Source organism: Cottoperca gobio, chromosome 5 (assembly GCF_900634415.1).
Source record: "Cottoperca gobio chromosome 5, fCotGob3.1, whole genome shotgun sequence".
Lineage (NCBI taxonomy): Eukaryota > Metazoa > Chordata > Actinopteri > Perciformes > Bovichtidae > Cottoperca > Cottoperca gobio.
In genome coordinates this window covers 15,716,951-15,742,965 of record NC_041359.1, presented here as the reverse complement: position 1 = coordinate 15,742,965, position 26,015 = coordinate 15,716,951, and the positions used below count along the sequence as shown (strand labels likewise).

The 26,015-nt window shown below is 35.9% G+C and overlaps 2 protein-coding genes across 2 annotated transcripts; both read left to right on the top strand.

The window, feature by feature from the left end:
* Positions 1-609: 609 nt before the first annotated feature.
* Positions 610-10,970, top strand: LOC115008138 (sodium- and chloride-dependent GABA transporter 2-like). The gene is made up of 15 exons (XM_029431472.1): positions 610-748; positions 3,243-3,444; positions 3,751-3,885; positions 4,647-4,787; positions 4,887-4,971; positions 5,049-5,181; positions 5,283-5,417; positions 5,922-6,025; positions 6,140-6,264; positions 6,359-6,471; positions 6,561-6,698; positions 7,025-7,127; positions 7,547-7,647; positions 8,523-8,693; positions 9,435-10,970. The coding sequence occupies exons 2-15, from the start codon at positions 3,249-3,251 to the stop codon at positions 9,597-9,599; spliced, it is 1,845 nt and encodes a 614-aa protein (XP_029287332.1). The 5' UTR covers positions 610-748; positions 3,243-3,248; the 3' UTR covers positions 9,600-10,970.
* Positions 10,971-22,027: 11,057 nt separating this feature from the next.
* LOC115007888 (green-sensitive opsin-like) lies at positions 22,028-23,691 on the top strand. Its single transcript, XM_029430986.1, has 5 exons — positions 22,028-22,412; positions 22,639-22,807; positions 22,981-23,146; positions 23,252-23,491; positions 23,593-23,691. Exons 1-5 carry the CDS (start codon positions 22,028-22,030, stop codon positions 23,689-23,691), a joined length of 1,059 nt encoding a protein of 352 aa, XP_029286846.1.
* The last annotated feature ends 2,324 nt before the right edge of the window (positions 23,692-26,015 follow it).

Below are 26,015 nucleotides of genomic sequence, written 5' to 3'. Positions count from 1 at the left end.
TGTACTGAGATCCTTTACTAACTTTACCAATACAACGCTGTGGAAATACTCCAGTAGAAGAACTCCTTCATTCAAAATCCTAATTAAGTTAGAGTAAATAAGTTTCATCAGTTAATTGTATTTAAAGTATCAAAAATAAAAGCACTAATTTATAATCATGATGTATGTTTATATATGACATCGTGAATACTTATGCATCGATGCATTAGATATGCGAGGTGGCTACTTTTAAATACTTTTTTTGTATACATTTAGTCCAGTGTTTCCCAATGTAGGGTACTATTGATTAATTAAAAAACTAAAAAGCACAGAAACTATTATATTTTTGATTGATCTTTTTTTGAATGACCCAGCTCTTAAGAATGTATTGTATAAACAACAAGAGGCAAACAAACAGGCTGCATGTAACTCTGTATGCCCAAGATAAAGGGGACCCCTCCCCCAAGTGGTTATCTGTCTTATGTGTTTTATCTTGAAATACAGATACAACCAACATCGTGTGTGTGTGTGTGTGTGTGTGTGTGTGTGTGTGTGTGTGTGTGTGTGTGTGTGTGTGTGTGTGTGTGTGTGTGTGTGTGTGTGTGTGTGTGCCATTGGTTTCTATTGGTTTCTATTGGTAAGGAAATACTGGTTAAATTAGTCTCAGTGGCCACTCCTCACAGAAACCCATTTCACTCAACTTATTCTTGGAGAGGGGCTGGAGTTTTCTTCCAGAAAACAACTGTCAGAGGAGGAAACACTGGTAAAGGTAAAGTGTACATCTTTCAGGTTTGACTGTTAGACAGTTATTTTATAGTATATTAGCTTATGTTTTGCATTTCTTTAAGGTATTAATGTTAATCTTTGAATTGGTTATTTATGCAGTTGAATCTGTTGTTTTACTTCTTCTAAAGAAAAGTGAACTTTAAGGGGACAATTATGGAAGGACATATTAAACCATACATGTATGTTTTGTTCCCTTACTTTACTTTTCTAAAGGAAATGCAAAACTTGAATTTGCTAGATTTTTATTGAACACTAATTCATTGTTTGGTGTTTCTGCATCAACTGATATGTTAATTACAATGATTTTCAATAGGAGATAAAATACTTTTCAGATACTTTTGGAAAAACAAGTAGAATGAAACTAATCACAATTACATTTGTAATAAAAATGTCACAGTATTATATTCAATAGTGTAGATTTATTTTCATGCTACAATTTTCTCACACATAACATACTGTACCACTCGGTCTCTTACCACTGATACAATATTAAAGCCTGTACAATCTGTATATAAACAAGCTTTCATGGTCCTGGATAATTAACGTAAAGCTGCCATCACTGTAATACTTCCTACATATGGTCTCCTTTGTTGGCAAAGTTTTATAAAATTTCACAATGCTTATTTAATATTAAAAATTCTTAATGGATTAGCACCTCCCCTATTTATCACAATCATCTTTCAGAAAAATGTTGGGGATATTTGAACCAAATCAAGGATAAGAGGGGACATAGTTAAAAAAAACATCTTTCTGACAGACAGCTTTTACAAGCGCTTCACGATTTTGGAACGTCCTTCCTTTACATATACGACATAACGACTCTTAACATTAGTTTGCATATATCTATAAACTTGGCTAAAAGCAACCAGACCTGCCATCATACCTGGTCAATCCATGCTTGATTTGTCTGCTCTCATTTGCTCGGCTTTGTGTCGGTCAGATTGCGTCCCTTCTGTAATGTAATGTGATTTTACATGGTGTGTGTTTTTATTTGTTGTTGTTATTGGCTAATTTAACATCTGGCAAAGGGACAACACAGGTACTGTATATATCGATGATGTTGATCAATGTGCACTGTCCCTGAAAATGTGAGGACAGAATCATTTGTTGGAAAACGTGATCTTCACATGTCCAGATCACATTTTCTTTTAAATGTAATTAGCCATGCTGGTGGCTCCCAAATCAAAACTATTTCCCACACATTAATAGTTCCCAGCAGACAAATCCTCCTGACTTTAGCGATAACTCAACTTTTCCTCTAATGCCAACATCATTTCATTTTCTACTATACTTTGTTTTTGTGAACAAACATTATCTGCTAACATCTGCATGTTAGCATTGACATTGTGAGCATATTAGCATGCAGGCAGTAGCAATTACCTCAAAGTTACTGAATCAGAATCCCACAAGTCCCACAACGGGGACATTTACATTGTTACAGTAAAGACAAGAATGAACAAGGGAGACATCTAAAGTAAGGTGGTGAGCACACATAATACAATAAAAATAAAAATAATATAAGTACACATGTTAAAATAAGTAGCAGCATCAAAAGGTAGTGGATATATAAAGTGACCGGTAATAACAAAGATAAATTATTTAAAAAAGTGAATATTGCACATGAGTGATAATTGCAGAAGTTATAAAAAGTGCACATGAGTGATAATTGCACAGCAGTGGTGGAATAGTCTGTTCTTGCTGTGGTGGTCTACCAGGGGGGCCGTGGTGATTGTACAATCTGACCGCTGCAGGGAGAAAGGACTTACGGTATCTCTCTGTGAGACTCAGCGGGTGAAGCAGCTTGTCACTGAAGGAGCTGCACAGTGAGGACAAAGTGTCCTGGAGGGGGTGGGACATGTTGTCCAATAGAGAGGACAGCTTGGCCGTCATTCTCCTGTCTCCCACCACCTCCACAGTGTCCAGAGGGCTCCCCAGGACAGAGCTGGCCTTCTTAACCAGTCTGTTCAGTCTCTTCCTGTCAGCGGCCGAGATGCTGCTGCCCCAGCAGACCACTCCATAAGAAATAGCAGATGCCACCACAGAGTCTCAGTCTCCTCAGCAGATAAAGCTGCTCTGTCAGAGCAGACAGAGCCGAGTTATCTGACCAGTCCAGTTTATTGTTCAGGGGAACTCCCAGGTACTTGTAAGATTTTACAATCTCAGTGTCCGTTACCAGGATGTTCACTGGTGTTGGGGGAGAATGATGGCGCCTCCTGAAGTCCACCACCAGCTAACGTTACATGGCTTTAGAATCTTCATAATGTTTTAATATCTGATTTTGAAAGTGTGGTGTGTAGCTAGTATCTAGTATGACGTATGTAGTATGCCATTCATAAATATTTCATGTTAAGTATTTTAACTATATTTAATAAACTGGCTGAGCATACTCAATGGAATCCAACATGTTTCCCTGCACAGTACTTGATACGGCCTTACAGCTTCCTGTCACACTAACATTAATTCAATTCCTATTAAAGGTTAAAATGGACCAAAAACAAAACTCACAGTTGAAACTGAATCTGATGAACCATGGACCAGGACCAGGACCTACTGAATCCAAACCTCAGGAGAGGGAACAGTGGGGCAGTAAAATTGAGTTCATCCTGGCAGTGGCCGGACACATTGTCGGTCTGGGAAATGTCTGGAGGTTTCCATACCTTTGCTACAGAAATGGAGGAGGTAAATCTTTGTTGTTGAGGCCAGGTGTGCATCATGTACACAGTACGTGTAGCCTGCCTGGGCAGGGATTAGGATTGTGTTCAGTTTATAATTGATTTGTAAGAGAAGATTTTGCAAATGCTGCGGTGACAGAAACCCTACAACTCTGTCAGTATTGTTATAAAGTGGCTATGATTTCTTAATGTTAAATAATTGAACCTGTTTCTTCTTGCTGCCTAACTATACATGTTTCCAAATGTTTAAGTGTGCACACATTTATGCATTTTTATCAATATTTTAACAAGATATTTCATTTCTATTTTAAAGGGGTTTTCTTCATACCTTATGTTTTGTTTTTGTTCACCTGCGGCATCCCACTCTTCTTCCTGGAGACGTCTTTGGGCCAGTACACCAGTCAGGGTGGAATAACATGTTGGAGAAAGATCTGCCCTCTTTTTGAAGGTAAGTCTTCATTATTTGCTGCTTCAAAAATAAGAAGACAATTCTGTGTAACTGCTGTAACTGATTATGAATATTGTTGCATAGAGACGCAGTTTGTAGGACATTGGGTTGTTTCAACAAGTCTTTAAGACTGAATTTAAACATATTTTAAATCAACTGTTATAATATATATAAGGATTTTTAATTCATCTCACTGTTTTATGTTTTTTAAAGCTGCAATGATTCCATATCATTTTATAATTAATTCATTAATATATAATTGCTCAAATTACTTTGTGAATGTAAAAGGGTCGCTAATATTTCATAGTCCAGTGTTTTACTTTCCTTTATTAATCTTTTATTGGATACGTTTACCTATTTGGGTCTCGAACAGTTATTTAAATGCAATCATCTGAGAAGTTAATAGGGAAAATGCCTGTTTTGTGACTGCTAACAACTCATAGACACCTGAATTGTGACAAGGGGCCCCAACTGCACTGCTTTTTCTGTAAGAGTTCACAAGGGAAGTTTAATATTAAACAATGCATTGCATTTTATAAACTTATTATGCTTTTTACAATGCAAAATTTTAATATGAAAAGTAACTTAAATAAATGTAATGGATTAAATATTACAATATGTTAATCAGAAATATAGTGGAATAGAAGTATAAAGTAGCATAAAATGGAAATATTGTAAAGTACAAGTACCCCTGAACTGTACTTAAGTACAAAACAAACATTATTATGGTATTAAAATAATACGTCTCTATCTCTCTACAGGCTTAGGTTATGGAAGTCAAGTGGTTGTTTTGTACACTGGGGTGTATTATATCATCATCCTGGCTTGGTCGTTTCTCTACTTGTTTTCATCCTTCAGGTCTGAGCTTCCATGGGCGAGCTGTCGCAACAGCTGGAACACAGGTACCAGGACTTTAGTTTTCAGCTATGACACATGAAACTGTGTAATATGTTCACTTTGTTTATCCGTTTTCACAACCTTTTCTTATTTTTTCTTATAAGATGGCTGTTTTGAGCATGGTCACAATCAAACATCCCCTCTGCACCTGTATGGAAACAGCACTTCTTCGGTTGTAGAATTTTGGGAGTAAGTTGCATGAATTAATGCATCATATAAGCGCTCCTGTGTTTTTGTTGTATGTTACTTATTACGCTTTGTTACAGGAGGAGAATCTTGGGCCTGTCCAGTGGAATTGAGAAAATTGGCAATGTTCGTTACGACCTGGCCCTCTGTCTACTTCTTGCCTGGACGTTGTGTTATTTCTGTGTCTGGAATGGAGTGAAGTCCACAGGAAAGGTACAGAACAATCTTAATGTTAATGTCTGAGTTCATGTAAACCCTGTTCTTAAAATATTTCATATTAAAAGGTAACATGAAAGCTGTTGGTTCTGTCTTAGGTGGTCTACTTCACTGCCACATTTCCGTATGTGATGCTGGTGGTGCTGCTTGTTCGTGGTCTTACATTACCAGGGGCCAAAGAAGGAATCATGTTCTACCTCTACCCAGACCCATCCCGCCTCACTGATCCAGAGGTACGACCTTTCCCTGACCTTAACCAAGTGCTTGAATATAACCTTAAACAAGCTCAAGAGTCTGCCAAAAAGGTCCTGAGATTACTTCAACATCTACAAGTCACAAAATCAATTAGTAAACAGAGCAACCTACTGCTGTAGGCCTGACTACTTGCTAGAATAGCACATGGTTTACCAAAGCAATAAAAAAGTTTCTAACATGATTTTCCCTAAAAAAGCAAAAGCTTTATAATTATTTACACATCAAAAAAACATCCAAGCAGAGGCTTATCACGTCTTCAACCGATGCAAATTAATTAAATGTGTTTATGTAACTTTTTTACTTATTTAACTCATAGCATATTTGAATCATTTAACTTCAAAAGTTTTTATGAGCAGATATTGAATTGCAAGGGCGGAATTGTAGGAAAACCACACAGTGACCATTTTGCAGACACTGTCAGTATGACCATTTTGTGACTTGGCAAATAAATGCATCTTTACAAACTCATCCAAATCCCTCAGGTATGGATGGATGCTGGCAGCCAGATTTTCTACTCTTATGGAGTTTGCACAGGTGTTCTGACATCTTTAGGAAGCTACAACAAATACAGCAACAACTGCTACAGGTTTGCATTTCTTTCATCTGCATTCACTTTTCAATTACAAACGTTATTCAGTTCTTACTGTAGTTTGGATTATTAGAGCACAAGTTTACTAATGTTTCTATATGTCCCCTACAGAGACTGTGTTTACCTCTGCCTGTTGAACAGTTTAACCAGCTTTGTAGCTGGCTTCGCCATCTTTTCTGTGCTCGGTTTTATGGCAAAGGAGCAAGGTGTGGATATATCGATGGTGGCTGAGTCAGGTATGGAGGGTTAATAATGCTTGACAGAAACCCAGAGTGATACTGTCTGAATTGTTTAAGAAAATATAACTAATTTTTCCGTGTACCTTTGTAGGTCCAGGGTTGGCATTCATTGCTTATCCTCGTGCCGTGGCACTAATGCCACTTCCCCAGCTCTGGGCTATTTTCTTCTTCGTTATGATCATCCTTTTAGGATTAGATAGTGAGGTAGGACTGTTATAATGTTATAATTAGATTCAGACAGCATAATACAATTAATTTGTGTTAATACACAGTCATCTCTTTCATCACTCTAGTTTGTATATCAAGAGGCATTGGTCACAACGATCTCCGACATGTATCCGGACTTCTTTCAAAACAACTGTCGACGTAAACTCCTTCTTCTTGCCATTTCTGTTGGAAGTTTCTTTTTGGGCCTTTTAATGGTCACGGAGGTGAGTGGTGGAAACGAAATGATATTGAAATCTTGAATCAATTAGGCCTTTACTTACACTATATATCAATGTAATAAAAGCAGCTGTAGGTGTGACGGTGAATGTATTCATGTCTCCTTGACCAGAAGATGATCTAAGGGTTATATTGACATGAATACATTTAGCTGACGCTTTTGTCAAAAGTGACTTACAATACACTTTTGTAGAATATAATTTCTGCTGTATATGGTAAATACTCTTACAATAACATGTTAAACACAGAGTGTGAATGATGCAATGACAACCTTGTTTTGAGTTTCACTGAAGGACTCTCTTCTCCTTTGCAGGGAGGTCTTTATATCTTCCAGCTGTTTGACTACTACGCCTGCAGTGGGATGACACTCCTGCTTTTTGCTGTTCTTCAGTCTGTCTGTATTGGATGGGTCTATGGTAAGGACACATTTAACCCACACACTGTTGCATCCCTCTTTATAAACTCATGTTGTACAGACAAGATGTTTTCAAACCAGGTTTCACACCTGAGGGGTCGCAATGCAGTTACCAGGGTAGGAAGGAGAAAACTTTATATTAATCTCCTAGAACAGGGAAACATCACTGGTGTGGTTCACTTCTTTATGTGTAAAGTAGCTATTGCTTTCTTTTAAGGTGTCACTAACCCACAAGTTAAAAAGGTTGGGTAACCCTGGTTTAAAACTCTAAAACTATTATTTTGAGAGCCCAAAGTTTCTGATCGTACCAAATTTGTGAAGCTGAATTTTGAGGAGCTGCATAAAAATGATCCATCAATAGGAATATATAAATGTGACGTCCATAACGCTGATGTAACTAACACTACTTATTCTCTTCAGGTGCAGATCGTCATTATGATAATATTAAGGACATGATTGGATATCGGCCATGGTCGTTTATGAAATATTGTTGGAAATACTTCACACCAGCTATCTGTACTGTAAGTATTGGAGATGTTGGCACGTCTGCCTTATAATGTTGTTCTTGCTTTACTAACAAGCAAATGTATTTGACAGCTGCTAGAGGCTTCTGTCCTAAAGGTAGTCCATGTCTCAACCAGATGGAGGCCAGTACCATTGATGGGGTACTGTATTGCAACTCACGACTGTTCAAAGTCATTTTGAATTAGATGTTAGAAGAATCTGCGTCATCACTTGCTTGTTTTCCTGATGAAATATTTAATTTTACGATTATCTAAATAAAACTCAGATATGTGATCTTTTTTGGGAAATAAATATCTGTAGCTGAGACCAAGATTCATCGTTACGTCGAAGCTTTACGTTTGCAAAAAACAAACAAACAAACAAACACACATACAGAATTACTTCATATCGAACTGTAAACATACATGGAAATAGATGTTAGCCAAATCAACAACACTAAAAGCTTCTACATGCATGAAATATGACGATTTGGTGTTTGATGTGGTTCAGAATCAGAATCAGAATAAGGTTTATTGCCAAGTAGAGTTTGACTTACAAGAAATTTGCCTTGGTGTTTGGTGCATACAATAAACAATGAGCAATAAGAGGAAATACAAATACAGACAAGTACTGCAGAAGTCAAGAACGTAAATATAGAATAGAAATTAGGTAATCACCAACAGTGAAAAGAGGTTATGAAGGCTGTTGTGTGTGTGGAAATATGACTGGGTGTCACTAGTCAGCTAGTTTCACTTTAATATTCCACCTGAATACCAGAATCTTGTAGGATTTTCTTAAACTTATTAAAATACACAATGGCCAATTGTGAATTTTATTTTCTCTGATCCCTTTTATGTTTGTATGCCTTCTCTTCTCTTTGCTTGTTTTTTAGTTCACATTTCTCTTCTCCTTGGTCAAATATACTCCCCTCAAATTCAACAACACTTATGAATACCCCTGGTGGGGCTACACCATTGGAGGATTTTTCACTCTCTCTTCAACACTCATGGTTCCTCTGTGGATGCTGTATGCAGTGAGTGTCACTCCAGGAACACTGAGACAGGTACACAAGTTGATACTGTTACAAACAAAAGCAGATCAGACAATAGAGTTAGTATAGAAACTAAAGACCATTAAGTAACAATTAGTTTCTCAATACCTCACTTTAGGGTCTGGAATTTTAACTAAGGAAACTTGTTTTGCTGACATTGACAAAGAAACTGTTCTATATATGGCATCTGGTCGAGACTCAATCTGCTTAATAAGATCAGTATTGGCGCCAATACCAATCGGGTGCATTGATATTACGGATTTGGTTTGACTACATGAAAATAAGGGCATCTGGGAAAATGTGAGGCTGAATCTCACCACTTTGAAATGCATGTGTAAAAAAGTAGTTGTGTTGAAACACTTGAGGACTATTGCAGGGTTTTTCTACTAAGCTTTTGGTTGCTAGTTGGTGCCTATTTCCAAGTATACAAACAAATTCATGTTAAAAGTTTGAGGTTGGAAAAAGTCTGAAAAAGTTCTAAAGTCACTGTTTGTGTTTTCTTCCGTTACCTTTTCCGAATTTGTAATGCAATACTTAGGCATTCTGTGCACTGCATTTGTATGACAAAAAATAACTGTATTGTATTTGTTATTGATTTTGTAGCTAGAACCTGTCCCGCCCTAACTGACATTTAGTGTTGATTGTGTTGCTGTTATGTGAAAACGTGACTATAGTACAGCAGATGTATTATTTTACCGAAGTTAACACACTGTATACAATAATGGCAAACTGTCCTTTTTTCTCTCCACACAGAGACTGACAGTTCTGTGCACACCAGCTAAGAACTTACCTACTGCAATATTAAAGAAGGAATTAAATAAAGAAGCATTTCAGACTTTCACAGGCTTGTACACACTTTGCCCGACAGAAAGTCCCGATGACAAAGGTGATAGAGCTCAGAGATCATCCATCATCTAAACTGCAAGAAGAAAGTGCTGAAATTAAACAAGAAGCTTGAGGAGTGCAAATCCTAAGCAGTTTTACTTGTCATTCAAAACTGATACAAAAAAGAAAAAGGGAAACACTGACAAACGCTCATCACAACATATTACAGTGTTTGTAGAATATGTGAGCAATAAGGTGACGTTTTTATTTCTGATTTATATTTCATGTGCTTTTGATAGAGTCCCTATTAAATAACTACACGTCTAGGAAGGATTTCTATAAGCAATTGAGCTACAAAATCAAAGAAATGTCTTTTCTTTGACCATAAACTGGTTCTCTCGTTGGTCGGCAGTATATAAAACATTGTATTTCCGTTAGGTGTATTCATTAATTTAATTTATTAATATTAATTCCGGAAATCCTATTAAATAGTTTATGATAATATATTTATTGGGTGACAAGCCTTAACAATATTTACAATAATATTCTGAATGGGCAATATTCTAAATAAGTTTTTTATATAACTCTAAACATGATATACTTAACATTGAATACAATGCACCTCTGTAACGTAGTATAAAAGACCACACCTGTGTGCATTTAACACCTGAAACTGAGAGCAAACTGGGTATGCAGGCTGTAATTCAACACATTGTATGTTCAGAGCCTTTCTCATTTAAATTACAGAGTAATATAAAGCTTCAGTGTTCAACCGTGTTACACTGTAATTACAGTGCAAGTACACATTATGTGGGATTTACAGTTTTAAAGCTATCATCACAACAAATTCAGTTGCATACAGATAAAAACAAGTAAGCACAGTGTAAAGCATTACTTTCCCCTGATTTCTGCATGAGGAACTTTCTGTATTATATGTTCACTATAAACACAAAGAAGGGCTTAATGCTTACTACCACTGAACATCAGTAGTAAAAATAACTCTACAACTATAGAGAAACTTGTCTAAAGTTCATTTGTAAGTTGTAAGTTAATCCTTACACTTTTTGTTGTCAATATTGTCAAATATACTTGAACTACAAATACTTAACAAAAACTAAGAAAACACAACAAAGGTTTCCTATTGTATTGTCCTTAAACTGGCTACGAGTGTGTTTTAACATCACATGGACACCTGATGTTCTGTTCAGCTGTTTATACCTGTAGGTCTACTCACCTAATAATTACGCTTTTTAAAAAACAAAAACAATGAGTAGTTCACAGCCACATTATGTTTTTATGAATGCCCCTCTTGTTCTTTTCTTCCATACCCGAAGCACTCCATATTTCAAAATGTCTTACCGTGTAATTTGCCTAAAACCTATTAATTTTCTTTCCCAAATGTACCCAAGTGATTCATTCTTTTAAAGAATATTTTAAATTCTAAATAAATGATATCACAAACACGTTCTTGTTTTCTTACTCTGTAACTGTATTACTGTACCTTGTAAGCAGCGGTGGACATCAACATTTTCTCAATTACTGTATTTAAGTAAACACTTTTAAGGTACTCGTACTTTACTTGAGTATTTCCATTTCCTGCAACTTTATACTTCTACTCCGCTACATGTTTAAAAGCAGATCTGACTACTTTTTCAACCTCTGCTTGTAAGTAATACAAATAACATCAAAAAAGATCAAATCAAATCAAATCAAATTTATTTGTATAGCCTAATATCACAAATTATACATTTGTCTCAGTGTGCTTTACAGACTGTACAGGTTACGACACCCTCTGTCCTTAGACCCTCGCATCGCACAAAGAAAAACTTCCCAAAAGAAACCCCAAAATTAAAGGGGAAAAAATGGAAGAAACCTCATGGAGAGCAACTGAGGAGGGATCCCTCTCCCAGGACGGACAGACGTGCAATAGATGTCGTGTGTACAGGATAAACAACATAGTACAAATACAACATCAAATCATTACCTATTCCAAGGTTTGGAGTCTGGGAGGTGCTGCAGGTTTATGGTCAAAGCATCCCACTTCAAAAATAATGTATTTCCTGCTGCATTAAGCTCTGCTCCTTAGTTGCAGGAGTATATCCATGTTGCTATGCAATGTGTCACTTTAACATCTTCTCGCAACCCGTGAATACTGAGAACACTGTAGCCTAATATGTTTTATGAGCTTAGCCTAACTGCAAAGATATACTGAAGACCAGCTCCACTTGATGATGTTCTGAAAAACCTTGCATAAATGATGCTGTAACTGAACTTCTGATGAGGTGTAGGATAATAAATAAGAATGATGTTTAGCCAATATTTATGCAGTTATTCTTTATTAATCCCCAAATTGGAGACTGTTTTTATTCACTCAGGCAACATAATACCACAACAATATAATATTTCAAAGACAAATTAACACACACACACCAGGAGGATATTAGTATTGCACAGCCTCTGAAACAAAACAAAAGAAAAACAATTGGTCAATTAATAAAATGCAAATCCTAATGAATCACCAACAAAACATATCAAAGTAAACTTTAAACATTATGTCTAAAATACATTCAAATTTTACAGAAAAAACATGCAAATATATCACACAATCCTGTGAACCATCATCCTTTCTACATTCTCCTTTAGCTAATGAATCAGGAGAAAAACAATAATAGAATTCAGCTTAAATTAAGGTTTTAATGATATTCCTATATTGTCAGTAATGCGGTTGCCCCAATATGACAGGATAGAAAAACCCACCAGCATTTAATTTCCTGATATTGAACCATGCTGAGCAGCATGTAATGGACCACCAGAGGGCACTTCAGCACCAAAAGCAAACGTTCAATCATGGTAAATGCTTATGTACCACCTACTTTTAAACCATGAAGGTTGTTTACTGAGATAGTCCCGCTGTTAAAAACTGTTCTTCACATATGTTTTTCAAATGCATAAACCAATATGGAAGTAGTTCTGTTTGAGATTATCACTTATAATTATGCTCATATATACTGTATATATATATATATAGATAGATAAATATGTATATTTATATATATAGATATGTATATCTATATCTATATATATATATCTATATATCTATATTTATATATATATAGATATACATATCTATATATATATATATATATATATATATATATATAAATATACATATTTATCTATATCTATATAGCTATATATATATATAGATATATAGATAGATGATAAACAAAGGAGCACATATGTATATATATATATATATATATATATATATACATATAGATGAATATGTATATCTATATATATATATATATTTATATATATATATATAGATATACATATCTATCTATATATATAAATATACATATTTATCTTTATCTATATCTATATCTATATATATACATATCTATATATATATATATATATATATATATATATATATATAAATATACATATTTATCTATATATATATATATATATAGATAAATATATATTTATATATTTATATATATATATAGATATACATATCTATATCTATATATATAAATATACATATTTATCTATATCTATATCTATATCTTTATCTATATCTATATCTATATCTATATCTATATATATCTACACATCTATATATCTATATATCTATATCTATATATATACATATACATATCTATATCTATATATATAAATATACATATTTATCTATATCTATATCTATATCTATCTATATATATAGATATATATATATACATATCTATATATATATATAGATAAATATATATCTATATATATATATAGATATACATATCTATATCTATATCTATATATATAAATATACATATTTATCTATATCTATAGCTATATATATATATATATATATATATATATATATCTATATTATATATATATATATATATATATATATATTTATCTATATCTATATCTATATATATATAGATATATACATATCTATATCTATATATATCTATATACATATTTATCTATATCTATATCTATATATATCTATATATATCTATATATATATATATATATATATATATATATATATATATATATATGTATATATCTATATATATATATGTGCTCCTTTGTTTGTCATCTGTGCCCTTTTTCTTCTTCTTCTTCCTTATCGATTGACAGTGATCTTATTTGCAGTGTTGGGGAGTAGTGAACTACATTTTTCAGTAGGGTAGTTTAACTACATTCATATTTGCATAGTTATTCAAGTAGTTCAATACTAACTACTGAAACTACACGCTACTATTGTGGGCCATAAAAGGAAAATAATTGTTTTTAGTTTTACCATTGCTTCTCTATTGTAATTGAACCACCTTTGATTTGACCCTTTTCTTTCAATGCATTCGTCAGGCAGCCACCACCACACACCTGACCTTTCACCTTTGTGTAGAGCCTGGCTTCCTGCATGTGACTACTGTTTTAATAGTTGTTTAGATTGTACTAGTCAGATGTTACAAACAGCATTATGAAAATATTTTGAATGAGTGTAATTTGTTGGATTCGGTATCAATGGGTTGTAATATCCATGTATTTGTAGGTGGCAGAGGAGAGCATTAGATTGTAATCCTTTGGTGCACATGAGTGTCTGAGCCACTATGGAGATCAGAGATTAGAAGGAGCACAGATCTATTGTCTGTCTATGTCAGAAGGGCCTAAGAGAAAGTGCCTTGACTCCAGGAGACTATTCCCTTTATATTGGGCTTTAGCCATATTCATCTCCCTTTCACCTCCCTTTCACCTCCCTGTGCGTATGCATTTGCACCCCTGTCTCCGCAAAATTATATTTCTCCCACAGCTAACCCTAACCGCAGACACAAAACTCTGCATGAGAATATTCAGATTATGTATTAAAATAAATGATATTTTAGCATTTGATTCTCATGGAGTAAAAACAAGTAAAGTGGGTGAAGTTGGGAGGCTGTTACTTCGATGCGAAGTAGACATATTTGTTCCATGACATATAAACCAGTGTGCTTCTGTGACACTTTTGTGTGTTCATTGATTAACACTAATGTATCTACATACCCACTTACATTTCACACAAACAGTACAGCTATGGGCTACGATCTCAGAACTACACTCTGTCCGTCCCCTCAATTCGCACGTAACTTGGAAAAAAGGCCTCGTCATACTCGGCCCCCTCAACCTGGAGCACGCTTCAGCAGGAACTTAAGCTGTCCATCTTGAGACACCGAGGAGATTTTAAACTCATTTAAAAAAAATCTGGAGAATTCATCTGTCGGTGTTTGTTCTCGCAATACCTAATTCTACACTCTTTGCAATTTCAATTACAATTGTTTTTATGACGTTGCCTCTGTGTTTAGTGTCCTGTCTGTCTGCAACTTTGTATGGTACTGTTACCATCTGATCAGGTCTCTCTTGAGAATGAGACCCTGTGTCTCAATGAGATTTTTCCTGTATAAATAAAGGCTAAATAAAAAAACAACAACAATATTTTCTAGGTCAGTCATACAGTCATGTGTCTTCCTGACCTACCAACAGATTAACTAGTGTTTTTCTGATTGGCACAGGTACAGCACATCCTGTTACACTTTCAACACACTTAACCTCCACAGGAGTGTGTTAAATCCTTGCATAGCTGTAAAGCAGAAAGCTAATCCCAATTAACTATTGTGAACATGTGACTCTACGCATGGGGCAGGCACCCTTTTGATCTGTGCTTTAGACTCTCACCTGCCTCGGGTTTATGGGTGTCTCCAAGCTTCTGTATCAATCTCATTTAGAGCTCAGCTCTCACATCTCCGTTGTGCCAGATGCCCCACATAAGCAAATCACGACTCTGACCTCTTTAAACCATCCTAAAGCAGGTTTAATGCCTGCTTGTATGAATAATTGTAGTTTTTATGCTTGCTAAGAAGTTTATCAGTTACTGTTGGTTTGATTGTTTAATGCTTGGCAGATCATAAATTCAAGAACATTACTCTTTAGATTTAGACTATTGTTACAAATTATAATCAACAAATAAATTGTCATGTTTTATTATGGATAAAGATACGACTTTATTGATGTTTGTCGCCCTTGTTATTTTAAATTACATATATACACACACACACATATATATATATATATATATATATATATATATATATACATTATAAATTGTTGCCGAATTGTATAATCAACTCTGATTTGTATTATTTCCTAACGTCCTCTGAGAATATAACATGTTATCCATACACTTTTCAAACATATTGTGTTTGATTTTCATCTTTTCAGTTAAAAATGTTCTATAAGATTGTACCAGCATTAAAATTCTTAAATTATGGAGAATAACTGAGGATAATATCTGTAGGTTTTGTGCCGAGGTGAACACTATGCATTTATTTTGGTATTATCTAGTTGTTGCATCCTTTTGGCAGCAGGGGGCAGGTTAGTTATCTGAACAAGCAATCATTTTACCTTTATCCACTCTCAATATTATTTGGGGTTTTCAAGACGATCAAAATACGTTTTTGAATGCTGTTGTGTTGGCAAAGTTTATTTATTCAATACTCCAAAAAGCTGGTTTTGAGCTCTTTCATTTTACCTGTCAAACATTATATTTTACAGGAAAAGATCATTATGAAAGGTAGAACAAAAAGCTGAAGTATAAATAAATGGGAGTTCCTGACAATATAAAAACTTGGGATTCAGAGTTATGATTATTCTATGAGATCATAACTTAAAATGATCTGACTTTTTTCTTTTTTCATTTCCTGCGATAGGGTGACATATTTCATGTGAACTGACGTAGAAGTGATCTGTTGTTGTATTACACATGTAGTACTTGACATAAATGTGCATGTCTGTTTAAATTTTAAATACATGTTTAATTATGTTTGTGTTTTTGATGCGTGTGACATTTACGATTTATATTGTGTTAAAATAATAATAATTTATTGATCTCAGGGGTGAATTCCCAAGCTACCCACCAGTGTATATAGTAAGAAATAAGGCCCACGTTTAGCTGTAGCTGCAACATTAAAGTTATGAGCACATCAATGCATCAATAATTATAGCTCAATAATATAATATACATTATTCTGTAATGGGCTATTCTATATAACAAGTCCCTTTACTTTTTGTCCTTAAAGTACATTTTGATGCTAGTACTTTTAGTTAAGTGATATTTTGAATGCAGGACTCTTACTTGTAACACTGTGGTATTGCTACTTTTACTGAAGTATAGATCTGAGTACTGACAAAGATGCACACAAAGTAGGTTGTTTTCAGTATGTACCATTACATCTAAATAATTAGGCCAGCATGCTTTACAGCCCAAATACTGAGCAGCTAACATAACATTTTAATAGTATTGTGATTTATTAGGGGCATCTATAGTGCCCTCTAAAGAGGAAATTCTTATCATCATCAGAAAACATGAAAACATATATTTGACCTTCAGTCTCTGCCCTCAGAGACACCATAATGTCTGTGAACTCTGAGGGCAGTGTGTGGCAGCTGTAATCACTTTTGAAGACAAAGTAAATTGAAGGAGACAGGTGTCACCTCTAACGTGTGCCCTAACTCCCAGACAACCTGCTCAACGCCTTTGAATTGCGTACAAGGTGTGAATCCAATTTGTGAGGGTTGAAGATTAGAAAGGGCCAAACCCCTCCGGTTTAACAGCTTGCTAGTGACAATTTTTGGATGCTAAGCAGATAAACACAAGCTCCTTGATCTGCAAATCCCACTAGTGGGAGTTGGAAATACTTATGACAGCCGTGTGACAGATGGTTGCTGTTTGTACATGCAGGGCATTAACATACATGGTTTTATTATCATAAGACATCAGATCACTTTCTCATCCAGTGTCAACAGTTTGCATGTGTGATTTAAATACACACTATGTGATTATTTCAATGAATTTAAACTGGTCATCAACCCCAAACGGCAATACTTGGGTCAAAGTCTTTACTCTTCATTATGTCTGTTCTTTATAATAATAATAATAATAATAATAATAATAATAATAATAATATAATAATAATAATAATAAGCTTTATTTGTATAGCACCTTTCATACAAGAATTGCAGCCCAAAGTGCTTCATAGCAAAAACATAGTACAAGATTAGACAGAGCTTTATAAATTATTTATATGCAGATTTGTTGTGAATAAGTGTAAGACTGCTTTTACTAAATCATTTAGAAAAACTAAATCCACAGGGAGCCAGAAAATAGCAATAACAAGGAAGTATGGCTGTAAAGTCATTAAATGGATCTTATTGTTATTATTATATGGATTTTTAGAATTACACTGCTATACCTTCTGGATGAGGTTTATTAAATATGTTTATGCTTCTGTCGTCCAAAAGTATACTTGAGTATTGTTTAAGTAAGTACATTCAAAACTGAAGTTTAAATCCTTAAATGAATAACATTTACTGAAAATTCCAGTCTCTGTAGTAGAACGTCCTGATCAACAGTGTCGAAAGCAGCACTGAGGTCTAACAAGACAAGAACAGAGACAAGTGACTGTGTCTGCCCCACGACCACTGAAACTAATCAAGTCTATGGTTAACAGAAGAGGAGTTACACATGAAAACCTAATTAAAATAAACACCACCGCTGCAAAAGTGCAATGAAATCTAAAAATTAAATGTGGGCTCTTAAACATCAGATCTTTATCAACGAAAGCTGGATCGGTAAATGATTTAATATCAGATAATAAGATTGATTTATTTTGTCTCACTGAAACCTGGCTGAGACATGAACAATATGTCAGTCTAAATGAATCCACTCCACCTCGGTCATATTAATACTCACATGCCTCGAGGCCGAGGAGGTGGAGTTGCGGCCATATTTGACTCAAACCTCTTGATCAATCCTAAGCCTAAACTAAACTATAACTCTTTTGAAAGCCTTGTTCTTACGCTCTCAAACGCAACATGGAAAACAATAAAGCCAGTTGTATTTGTTACTGTGTACCGCCCTCCTGGTCCGTATTCTGAATTTCTATCTGAATTCTCAGAATTTTTATCAAATTTAGTCCTTAAAACAGATAAAGTAATTATTGTAGGTGACTTTAATATTCATGTGGATGTTAATAGTGACATCCTTAATAATGCATTTATCTCAATATTAGATTCAATTGGGTTCAGTCAAAATGTACATGAACCAACTCACTGTTTAAACCACACTCTGGACCTTGTTCTGGGATATGGTGTTGAAATTGAAAGTTTATTAGTGTGTCCACATAATCCTCTTTTATCAGACCATTTTTTAATAACTTTTGAAGTCCTGTTACTGGACTACAAACCAGTAGGCAAAATATCCTACGCTCGATGTTTATCTGAAAGTGCTGTGACTAAATTTAAGGAAGTGATTCCATCAGCACTTAATTCAATACCAGGACTCAATATCAATATAATGGAGGACTCCAATGCTAACTTTAGTCCCTCCCAAATTAATCATCTTGTTGATAGCGCTGCAGCCTCACTGCGAATAACACTCGACTCTGTCGCTCCTCTAAAGAAGAAGATCATAAAACAGAAAAAGAAAGCTCCATGGCTTAATTTACAAATCCGCAAACTAAAACAAAAGTCGACAAATCTTGAAAGTAAATGGCGTTCCACTAAATTGGAAGAATCTCGTTTAGTCTGGTTAGATCATCTTAAAACATATAAGAAGGCTCTCCGTAATGCCAGAGCAGCTTATTACTCTTCCTTAATAGAAGAAAATAAGAACAACCCCAGGTTTCTGTTCAGCACTGAGGCTGACAGAGAGCCACAGCTCTACAGAGCCTTCTATTCCTATATCTCTCAGTAGTGACGACTTCATGAGCTTCTTTAACGATAAAATTATAATTATTAGAGACAAAATTAATCTCCTCCTGACCTCAATTGGTAATGACTTAACTTCAACTGTTGGAATTTTAAAAACATCTGTAACTCCTGAAATATATCTAGACTGTTTTACTCCAATCAACCATAACCAACTAACTTCAACAATCTCATCGTCTAAGCCATCAACTAAGCCACCTTCTAAATAATATCAGCGTGAAATGACAATAATCAAACACGTACTATACAGGCTGAAACACAGACGTGTTTACAGTCAATCTGGTCCCGGGTTCCGGTCGTGCATGCGCCAATACAAGGGAGCGTCCATTTATGCAATCCGTATAATACAATGTTCTCTACTCTGGAGGAGTGGATTGATCAGTGCCTATCTCCAGAGAAAAAAGCCCCTAAAAGATGACATGCAGAGCTACGTGAAGAGCAGGTAGACCAAATGGAAAAAAAACGAAACGAACAGAACATCGCGCTAGCTGTTAGTGTTGTTGCATAGCAACCACCTCGCACTATGTTTTGTGCAGAAGGCAACGGAGGGACTATTTTATTTTGAACATCATTATTTAATAATAAAACTATTTAAATTGGAGTGTGTATTTTTCTTTCATATTGCCCCACTTGGTAACTGTTTTATAAAAGCAATAGCTCACTTCAGACCGTGATATATGGTCATTATATCACAGTTAAGGGGGTTGAACCACGGCCCTTAACTGTGATATAATGACCATATACCACGGCCTGTCGTGAGCTATTGCTTAAATATACAGTATATACAGGACTGTCTCAGAAAATTAGAATATTGTGATAAAGTTCTTTATTTTCTGTAATGCAATTAAAAAAACAAAAATGTCATACATTCTGGATTCATTACAAATCAACTGAAATATTGCAAGCCTTTTATTATTTTAATAATGCTGATTATGGCATACAGCTTAAGAAAACTCAAATATCCTATCTCTAAATATTAGAATATCATGAAAAAGTATACTAGTGAATCACTTGAATCGTCTAATTAACTCGAAACACCTGCAAGGGTTTCCTGAGCCTTGAAAAACACTAAGCTTGGTTCAGTAAACTAAATCACAAGTATGGGGAAGACTGCTGATCTGACTGCTGTCCAGAGGACCATCATTGACACCCTCCATCAGGAGGGTAAGACACAAAAAGAAATGTCTCAAAGAGCAAGCTGTTCACAGAGTGCAGTTTCAAAGCACATCCACAAAAAGTCTGTTGGAAGGTGGAAATGTGGCAGGAAACGCTGCACAACCAAGAGAGATGACCGCAGCCTTAACAGCATTGTGAAGAAGAGTCGCTTCCAGAATTTGGGGGAGCTTCAAAGACAGTGGACTGAAGCTGGAGTCCAGGTATCAAAAGCCACTGTTCACAGACGTGTCCGGGAAATGGGCTACAATAGCCGTATTCCCATGGTCAAGCCACTTCTGAACTCAAGACAACGGAAGAAGCGTCTGACTTGAGCTATGGAAAAGAAGCACTGGACAGTTGCAGAGTGGTCCAAAGTCCTCTTTTCAGACGAAAGCAAGTTTTGTATTTCATTTGGAAGTCAAGGCGCCAGAGTCTGGAGAAAGGCTGGAGAGGAGCAAAATCCAAGTTGCTTGAAATCCAGTGTGAAGTTCCCACAGTCAGCGATGGTTTGGGGAGCCATGTCAGCTGCTGGTGTTGGTCCACTGTGTTTCATCAAGCCCAGAGTAAATGCAGCTGTGTACCAAGAGATTTTAGAGCACTACATGCTTCCGTCTGCTGAAAAGCTCTATGGAGATGAGGAATTCATTTTCCAGCATGATCTGGCACCTGCCCACAGTGCCAAAACCACCAGTAACTGGTTCACTGACCATGGCATTACTGTCCTCGATTGGCCTGCCAATTCCTCTAACCTGAACCCCATAGAGAATATGTGGGGTATTGTGAAGAAGAAGCTGAAAGACACCAGACCCAACAATGCTAATGAGCTAAAGGCCGCTATTGAAGCATCCTGGGCATCCATAACACCTCAGCAATGCCACAGGCTGATTGCCTCCATGCCACGCCGCATTGATGCAGTAATCCGTGCAAAAGGATTCCCAACCAAGTACTGAGTGCATTAATGGACATTTTCAAATGTTTGATTTTGTTTTACTGTTATAAATCTTTTTTTTTTACTTGGTCTGAGGAACTATTCTAATTTTTTGAGATAGGATTTTTGAGTTTTCTTAAGCTGTAAGCCATAATCAGCAATATTAAAATAATAAAAGGCTTGCAATATTTCAGTTGATTTGTAATGAATCCAGAATGCATGACATTTTTGTTTTTTTAATTGCATTACAGAAAATAAAGAACTTTATCACAATATTCTAATTTTCTGAGACAGTCCTGTATATATATATATTAATATATAGACATATGATTCCAGGTTTGATTGGCTTGGTTGGAGTATGTTTACTGAAGATGGTGAACTTAATTCAGTTTCTTCTATGAGGATTAGGAGAATACCATCTATTAGGCTCTCTATCCGGGATTAATTAATATGTCCTCTCTAATTTCCTTATCTCTGTCTTTAAATACATTATTGGCAACTGATGATAAGATTAGTAATGAGGTATAAAGAGCACACTGTGCAGGTCTGAATGTCGAGTCCACCAACTCTCTTTGGTTCTTTAGGTGAAGAAGCTCAACAGCACAACAGACTAGGGACGATGGTGTGGGAAGGCGGAATCGAGCCCAATGGCACAGAAGGCAATAACTTCTACATCCCATTGTCCAACAGGAGCGGGATTGTTAGAAGTCCCTTTGAATACCCACAGTATTATTTGGTAGATCCCATGATATTCAAGTTTCTAGCTCTCTACATGGTATTCCTGATCTGCACTGGAACTCCCATCAATGCTCTGACATTGTTGGTAACAGTTCAGAACAAGAAGCTCCAGACGCCTCTCAACTTAATCCTGGTCAACCTGGCTGTGGCTGGACTGATCATGTGCTTCTTTGGATTCACCATCACCTTCACATCCGCTATCAACGGCTACTTCATTCTTGGACCCACTTTCTGCACTCTTGAGGGATTCATGGCCACACTTGGAGGTAAAAAGTCAACTTTATTCTTTCATAATAGTTGAACTGCTATTTAAAATCCCCTTTAAAGTTTCCTCAGTACTTAATAATTTCCTACAGAGCAGTTATCATTTCATGAAAGGCCATTTGTAAAACCTGATAATGACTGAGATATACTGTACATAAGTTGGGCTTTCAGCTTACTTAAATGTTCAACAGCTGAAAAGTTCCTTTGTGATGCTCTTTCTCTCGACAGGTGAAGTTTCTCTCTGGTCCCTGGTAGTCCTGGCTGTTGAGAGATACATTGTCGTCTGCAAACCCATGGGAAGCTTCAAGTTCAGTAATACTCACGCAGGAATTGGAGTTCTTTGCACCTGGGTCATGGCTCTTGCATGTTCTGCACCCCCACTGGTTGGCTGGTCCAGGTAATTCACATTTGTATTTGCCATTTTACTTAGTTCTAAAAAATATGACTTTAAATGTCTAAAATCTGACAGTTAAGATTTAAAAACATTGAAAACCACTCAAACAAACCATTCAGGCTTAAGACAATAAGTCTTAATGATTTGCAATACTTTCTCTCCTTAAACCTACACAGGTACATTCCTGAGGGCTTGCAGTGCTCCTGCGGACCTGACTACTACACTCTGGCTCCAGGCTTCAACAACGAATCATTCGTCATGTACATGTTTGTTGTCCACTTCTTCACTCCCGTTTTCCTAATTTTCTTCTCTTACGGAAGTCTTGTACTGACAGTAAAAGCTGTAAGTTCATGAAATATTTACATTATTTCACAAACCTCAAAGAAATACAATTATTATTATTGTGCTGTGAATTCTGACAATGTTTTCTGGTCTTCAAAACTTCAGGCCGCAGCCCAGCAGCAGGAGTCAGAGTCTACCCAGAAGGCCGAGAGGGAAGTGACACGTATGTGCATCTTGATGGTCTTTGGCTTCCTGATAGCCTGGGTGCCATATGCCTCCTTTGCCGGTTGGATCTTCTTGAACAAGGGAGCTGCTTTCACCTCCATGACAGCATCTATCCCCGCCTTCTTTGCAAAGAGCTCAGCCCTCTACAACCCTGTTATCTATGTGCTGATGAACAAACAGGTTGGTTTATATGAAAATTATCTTAATTTTTCAGTGTTGGAACCCACCACAATGCACATGACATGTTTGTTATTTCAACATCCTTTTTGCTCTTTTTCCAGTTCCGTAACTGCATGCTGAGCACTATTGGAATGGGCGGCATGGTGGAGGATGAGACCTCAGTCTCTGCCAGCAAGACAGAAGTGTCCTCAGTCTCTTAAATATAGAGACATTTTCATACACCTGGACATTTTCATTTGTATTTTCTCTTTGATCGGGAATAATTCCTGGAGTAAAGTTCAGGGATGTCTGGACTACTTGACCAGTGATGAACGGCTCCAGCAACAAACTCATGAACTGCATTTTCTCATCTTTTATTTGAAGGATGTTGGAAAGTGTTTGTCATGTCATTTGTCGATGTGAATTCTAAATAATTGCAAATAATGGTAAGATCTGTGAACTCATGTATGTGGATGCTCACTTTGACTCCCCCTGCTGTCAGAGGAACAGCAGTCACTGAAACATTTCAGCTATTTGGCACCATTGAATCTACATAACATCCTTAAAGAACATGTGGTTTGAATGCCACAATATTTTTTTCTCTCTAACATCTGTGGGAACACATTTTGTACTGTATTTTCAAAATGAGCAACTATATACAATGTAAAATTCTATATTTTTGTCAATTGCAGAGTTGGTCATCATGAATTGTAAACATTGTATATATATATAAAAATGAACTTAGATAAATAAATGCATGAATAAATATGTGTTGTCATATTCAGTTCATTTCATGTTCAGGTCAAATGTGGCAGAGTAGTAGCGGTGTAGCAAAATAATATACTATAATAATATACTAAAATAGCTTTGATTCCTCACATACTTTTGCCTTTTTTTATGTTTTAGAATCAGTCCAATATTATAAAAAGAAAATGGAAATTTTACTTTATACTTTAATGGCCCCAACTCATAGGCAAAATCTTCAGTCAGAAATACTTCGGCATCAGTATAAGAAAAATATTTTAAATATATATATTAATAATATTTTACAATGTGGACTAGAATTCACGGGAAGAGTGGTATAACATGCAACAAAGGTCCCACGGTGGAAATCAAACTAGGGACGTTACGGTCAAGTGGCATGTACAGTAATCAACATGCCTTGCCTTCATTGTAATGATCCGCTAGTGTGACCGGTGCTGTTTAATAAGTTGATGAACTTAAAATAACCTTTTGGCTGCCTCACTCAGCACCCTAATGCCACTTTAAATAACCAGATCAGTGGCTGAGTTTCATCAATTCTTTGGGTCAATTACAGTAGCAATGTTGCTACTTATCCAATTTCAAGAGGCTCCTGTTCATGGAAATAACACCACCACATCATGAAAGATTAGTTTGAGCAAAAACATTTTGAACAAAATTAAACCACAAAGTCAGTGAGGAAACTTTTTCCACATGTGGTTAACTTTACTGATTATTCAAACTAATAACATTCTGCCCCTTCCGTCAAATTAAAACACTTTCTCTAGTATCATTTCAGCATCACTTTACTACTTCATCTTGTTTGTAGGTCTGCTTTAAATGACTAATCCATTTACTGAAAAGTCTCCTTTGACAGATAATGTGGATACAGCTATTACCTGATAAAGCAAGTCATAACCTATTACCTCATTATTCCTAGCCTGTAAACTCTAATTCTGAAAAGTGGTTCTGACAGAGTCTCTATCCACAGCAACCACGAGCAGTTTGATTGGTCAGCTTCACAGTTCATTATTGACTTTGGAAACGGACTTGATTTATTTTTTAATGTTTAATTTTTGTTTGAGCTATAACTTAATTAACAATCATTAATCTTTCCCTAAATGTAGTTTTGCCTTTTCAGGCTATCTCATAGTTTTCCATACAGCCATTCTTATTGTATTACTCTTTATTTATTGTTATCACCTACCTGCTGTGTCTGTTATCAATTCCTTTTGACCTGACATGAGGTCAAAGTGCTTCACAATGCCTTACCCATCTACGCACAGACTCAAACAGTCAGTTACATTCAGTGTCTTTCTGAAGGGCACTACGACAAACTGACTGGAGGATCAAACCAAACAACCCTATGATTATGTTGGTGGACACCCCTCCTCTCCCACCAGACTGACTGCCACACTCAGATCAGTCAGAGCTCTCCCGTGGTTAGCTTGTGACTGTAGGGCGAAATCAACCCAGAACCGTAACACAATCCCTAACCCTGTGTGAGATGAAGTTGGTCCTTTCTTTTGCCTCAGCCCTTTCGAAAGTCACTCTATGGCCTGACTGGATAAATGTGTGCCTGTTGTTGGTCTTTTCTTCTAGTTTTCAAACTGAAAAAAACATTGCAGGTGCAAATTAGGCCAGTCGCAGAATCACACTTCACTTTATATGATATTCCCGCTTTAAAAGTTGCAAAGAGGGTTCAGAAGTTTAGAGAGGTGATGAGTCTCTCAGTCCAGTTGTTTGGTTGAATCCCTTGCTGCAACATGCTGCTGTGATATAGTTTCATTGTGTTAGGGGGTTA

Bases quoted from the DNA above. Each gene is read 5' to 3' on its own strand.
- LOC115008138 (XM_029431472.1), top strand. From the start codon at position 3,249: ATGGACCAAAAACAAAACTCACAGTTGAAACTGAATCTGATGAACCAT. The intron at 3,445-3,750 runs GTAAATCTTTGT...TCTATTTTAAAG, and splicing joins TTGCTACAGAAATGGAGGAG to GGGTTTTCTTCATACCTTAT. The intron at 3,886-4,646 runs GTAAGTCTTCAT...ATCTCTCTACAG, and splicing joins GATCTGCCCTCTTTTTGAAG to GCTTAGGTTATGGAAGTCAA.
- LOC115007888 (XM_029430986.1), top strand. From the start codon at position 22,028: ATGGTGTGGGAAGGCGGAATCGAGCCCAATGGCACAGAAGGCAATAAC. The intron at 23,147-23,251 runs GTAAGTTCATGA...TCAAAACTTCAG, and splicing joins TTGTACTGACAGTAAAAGCT to GCCGCAGCCCAGCAGCAGGA. The intron at 23,492-23,592 runs GTTGGTTTATAT...CTCTTTTTCCAG, and splicing joins ATGTGCTGATGAACAAACAG to TTCCGTAACTGCATGCTGAG.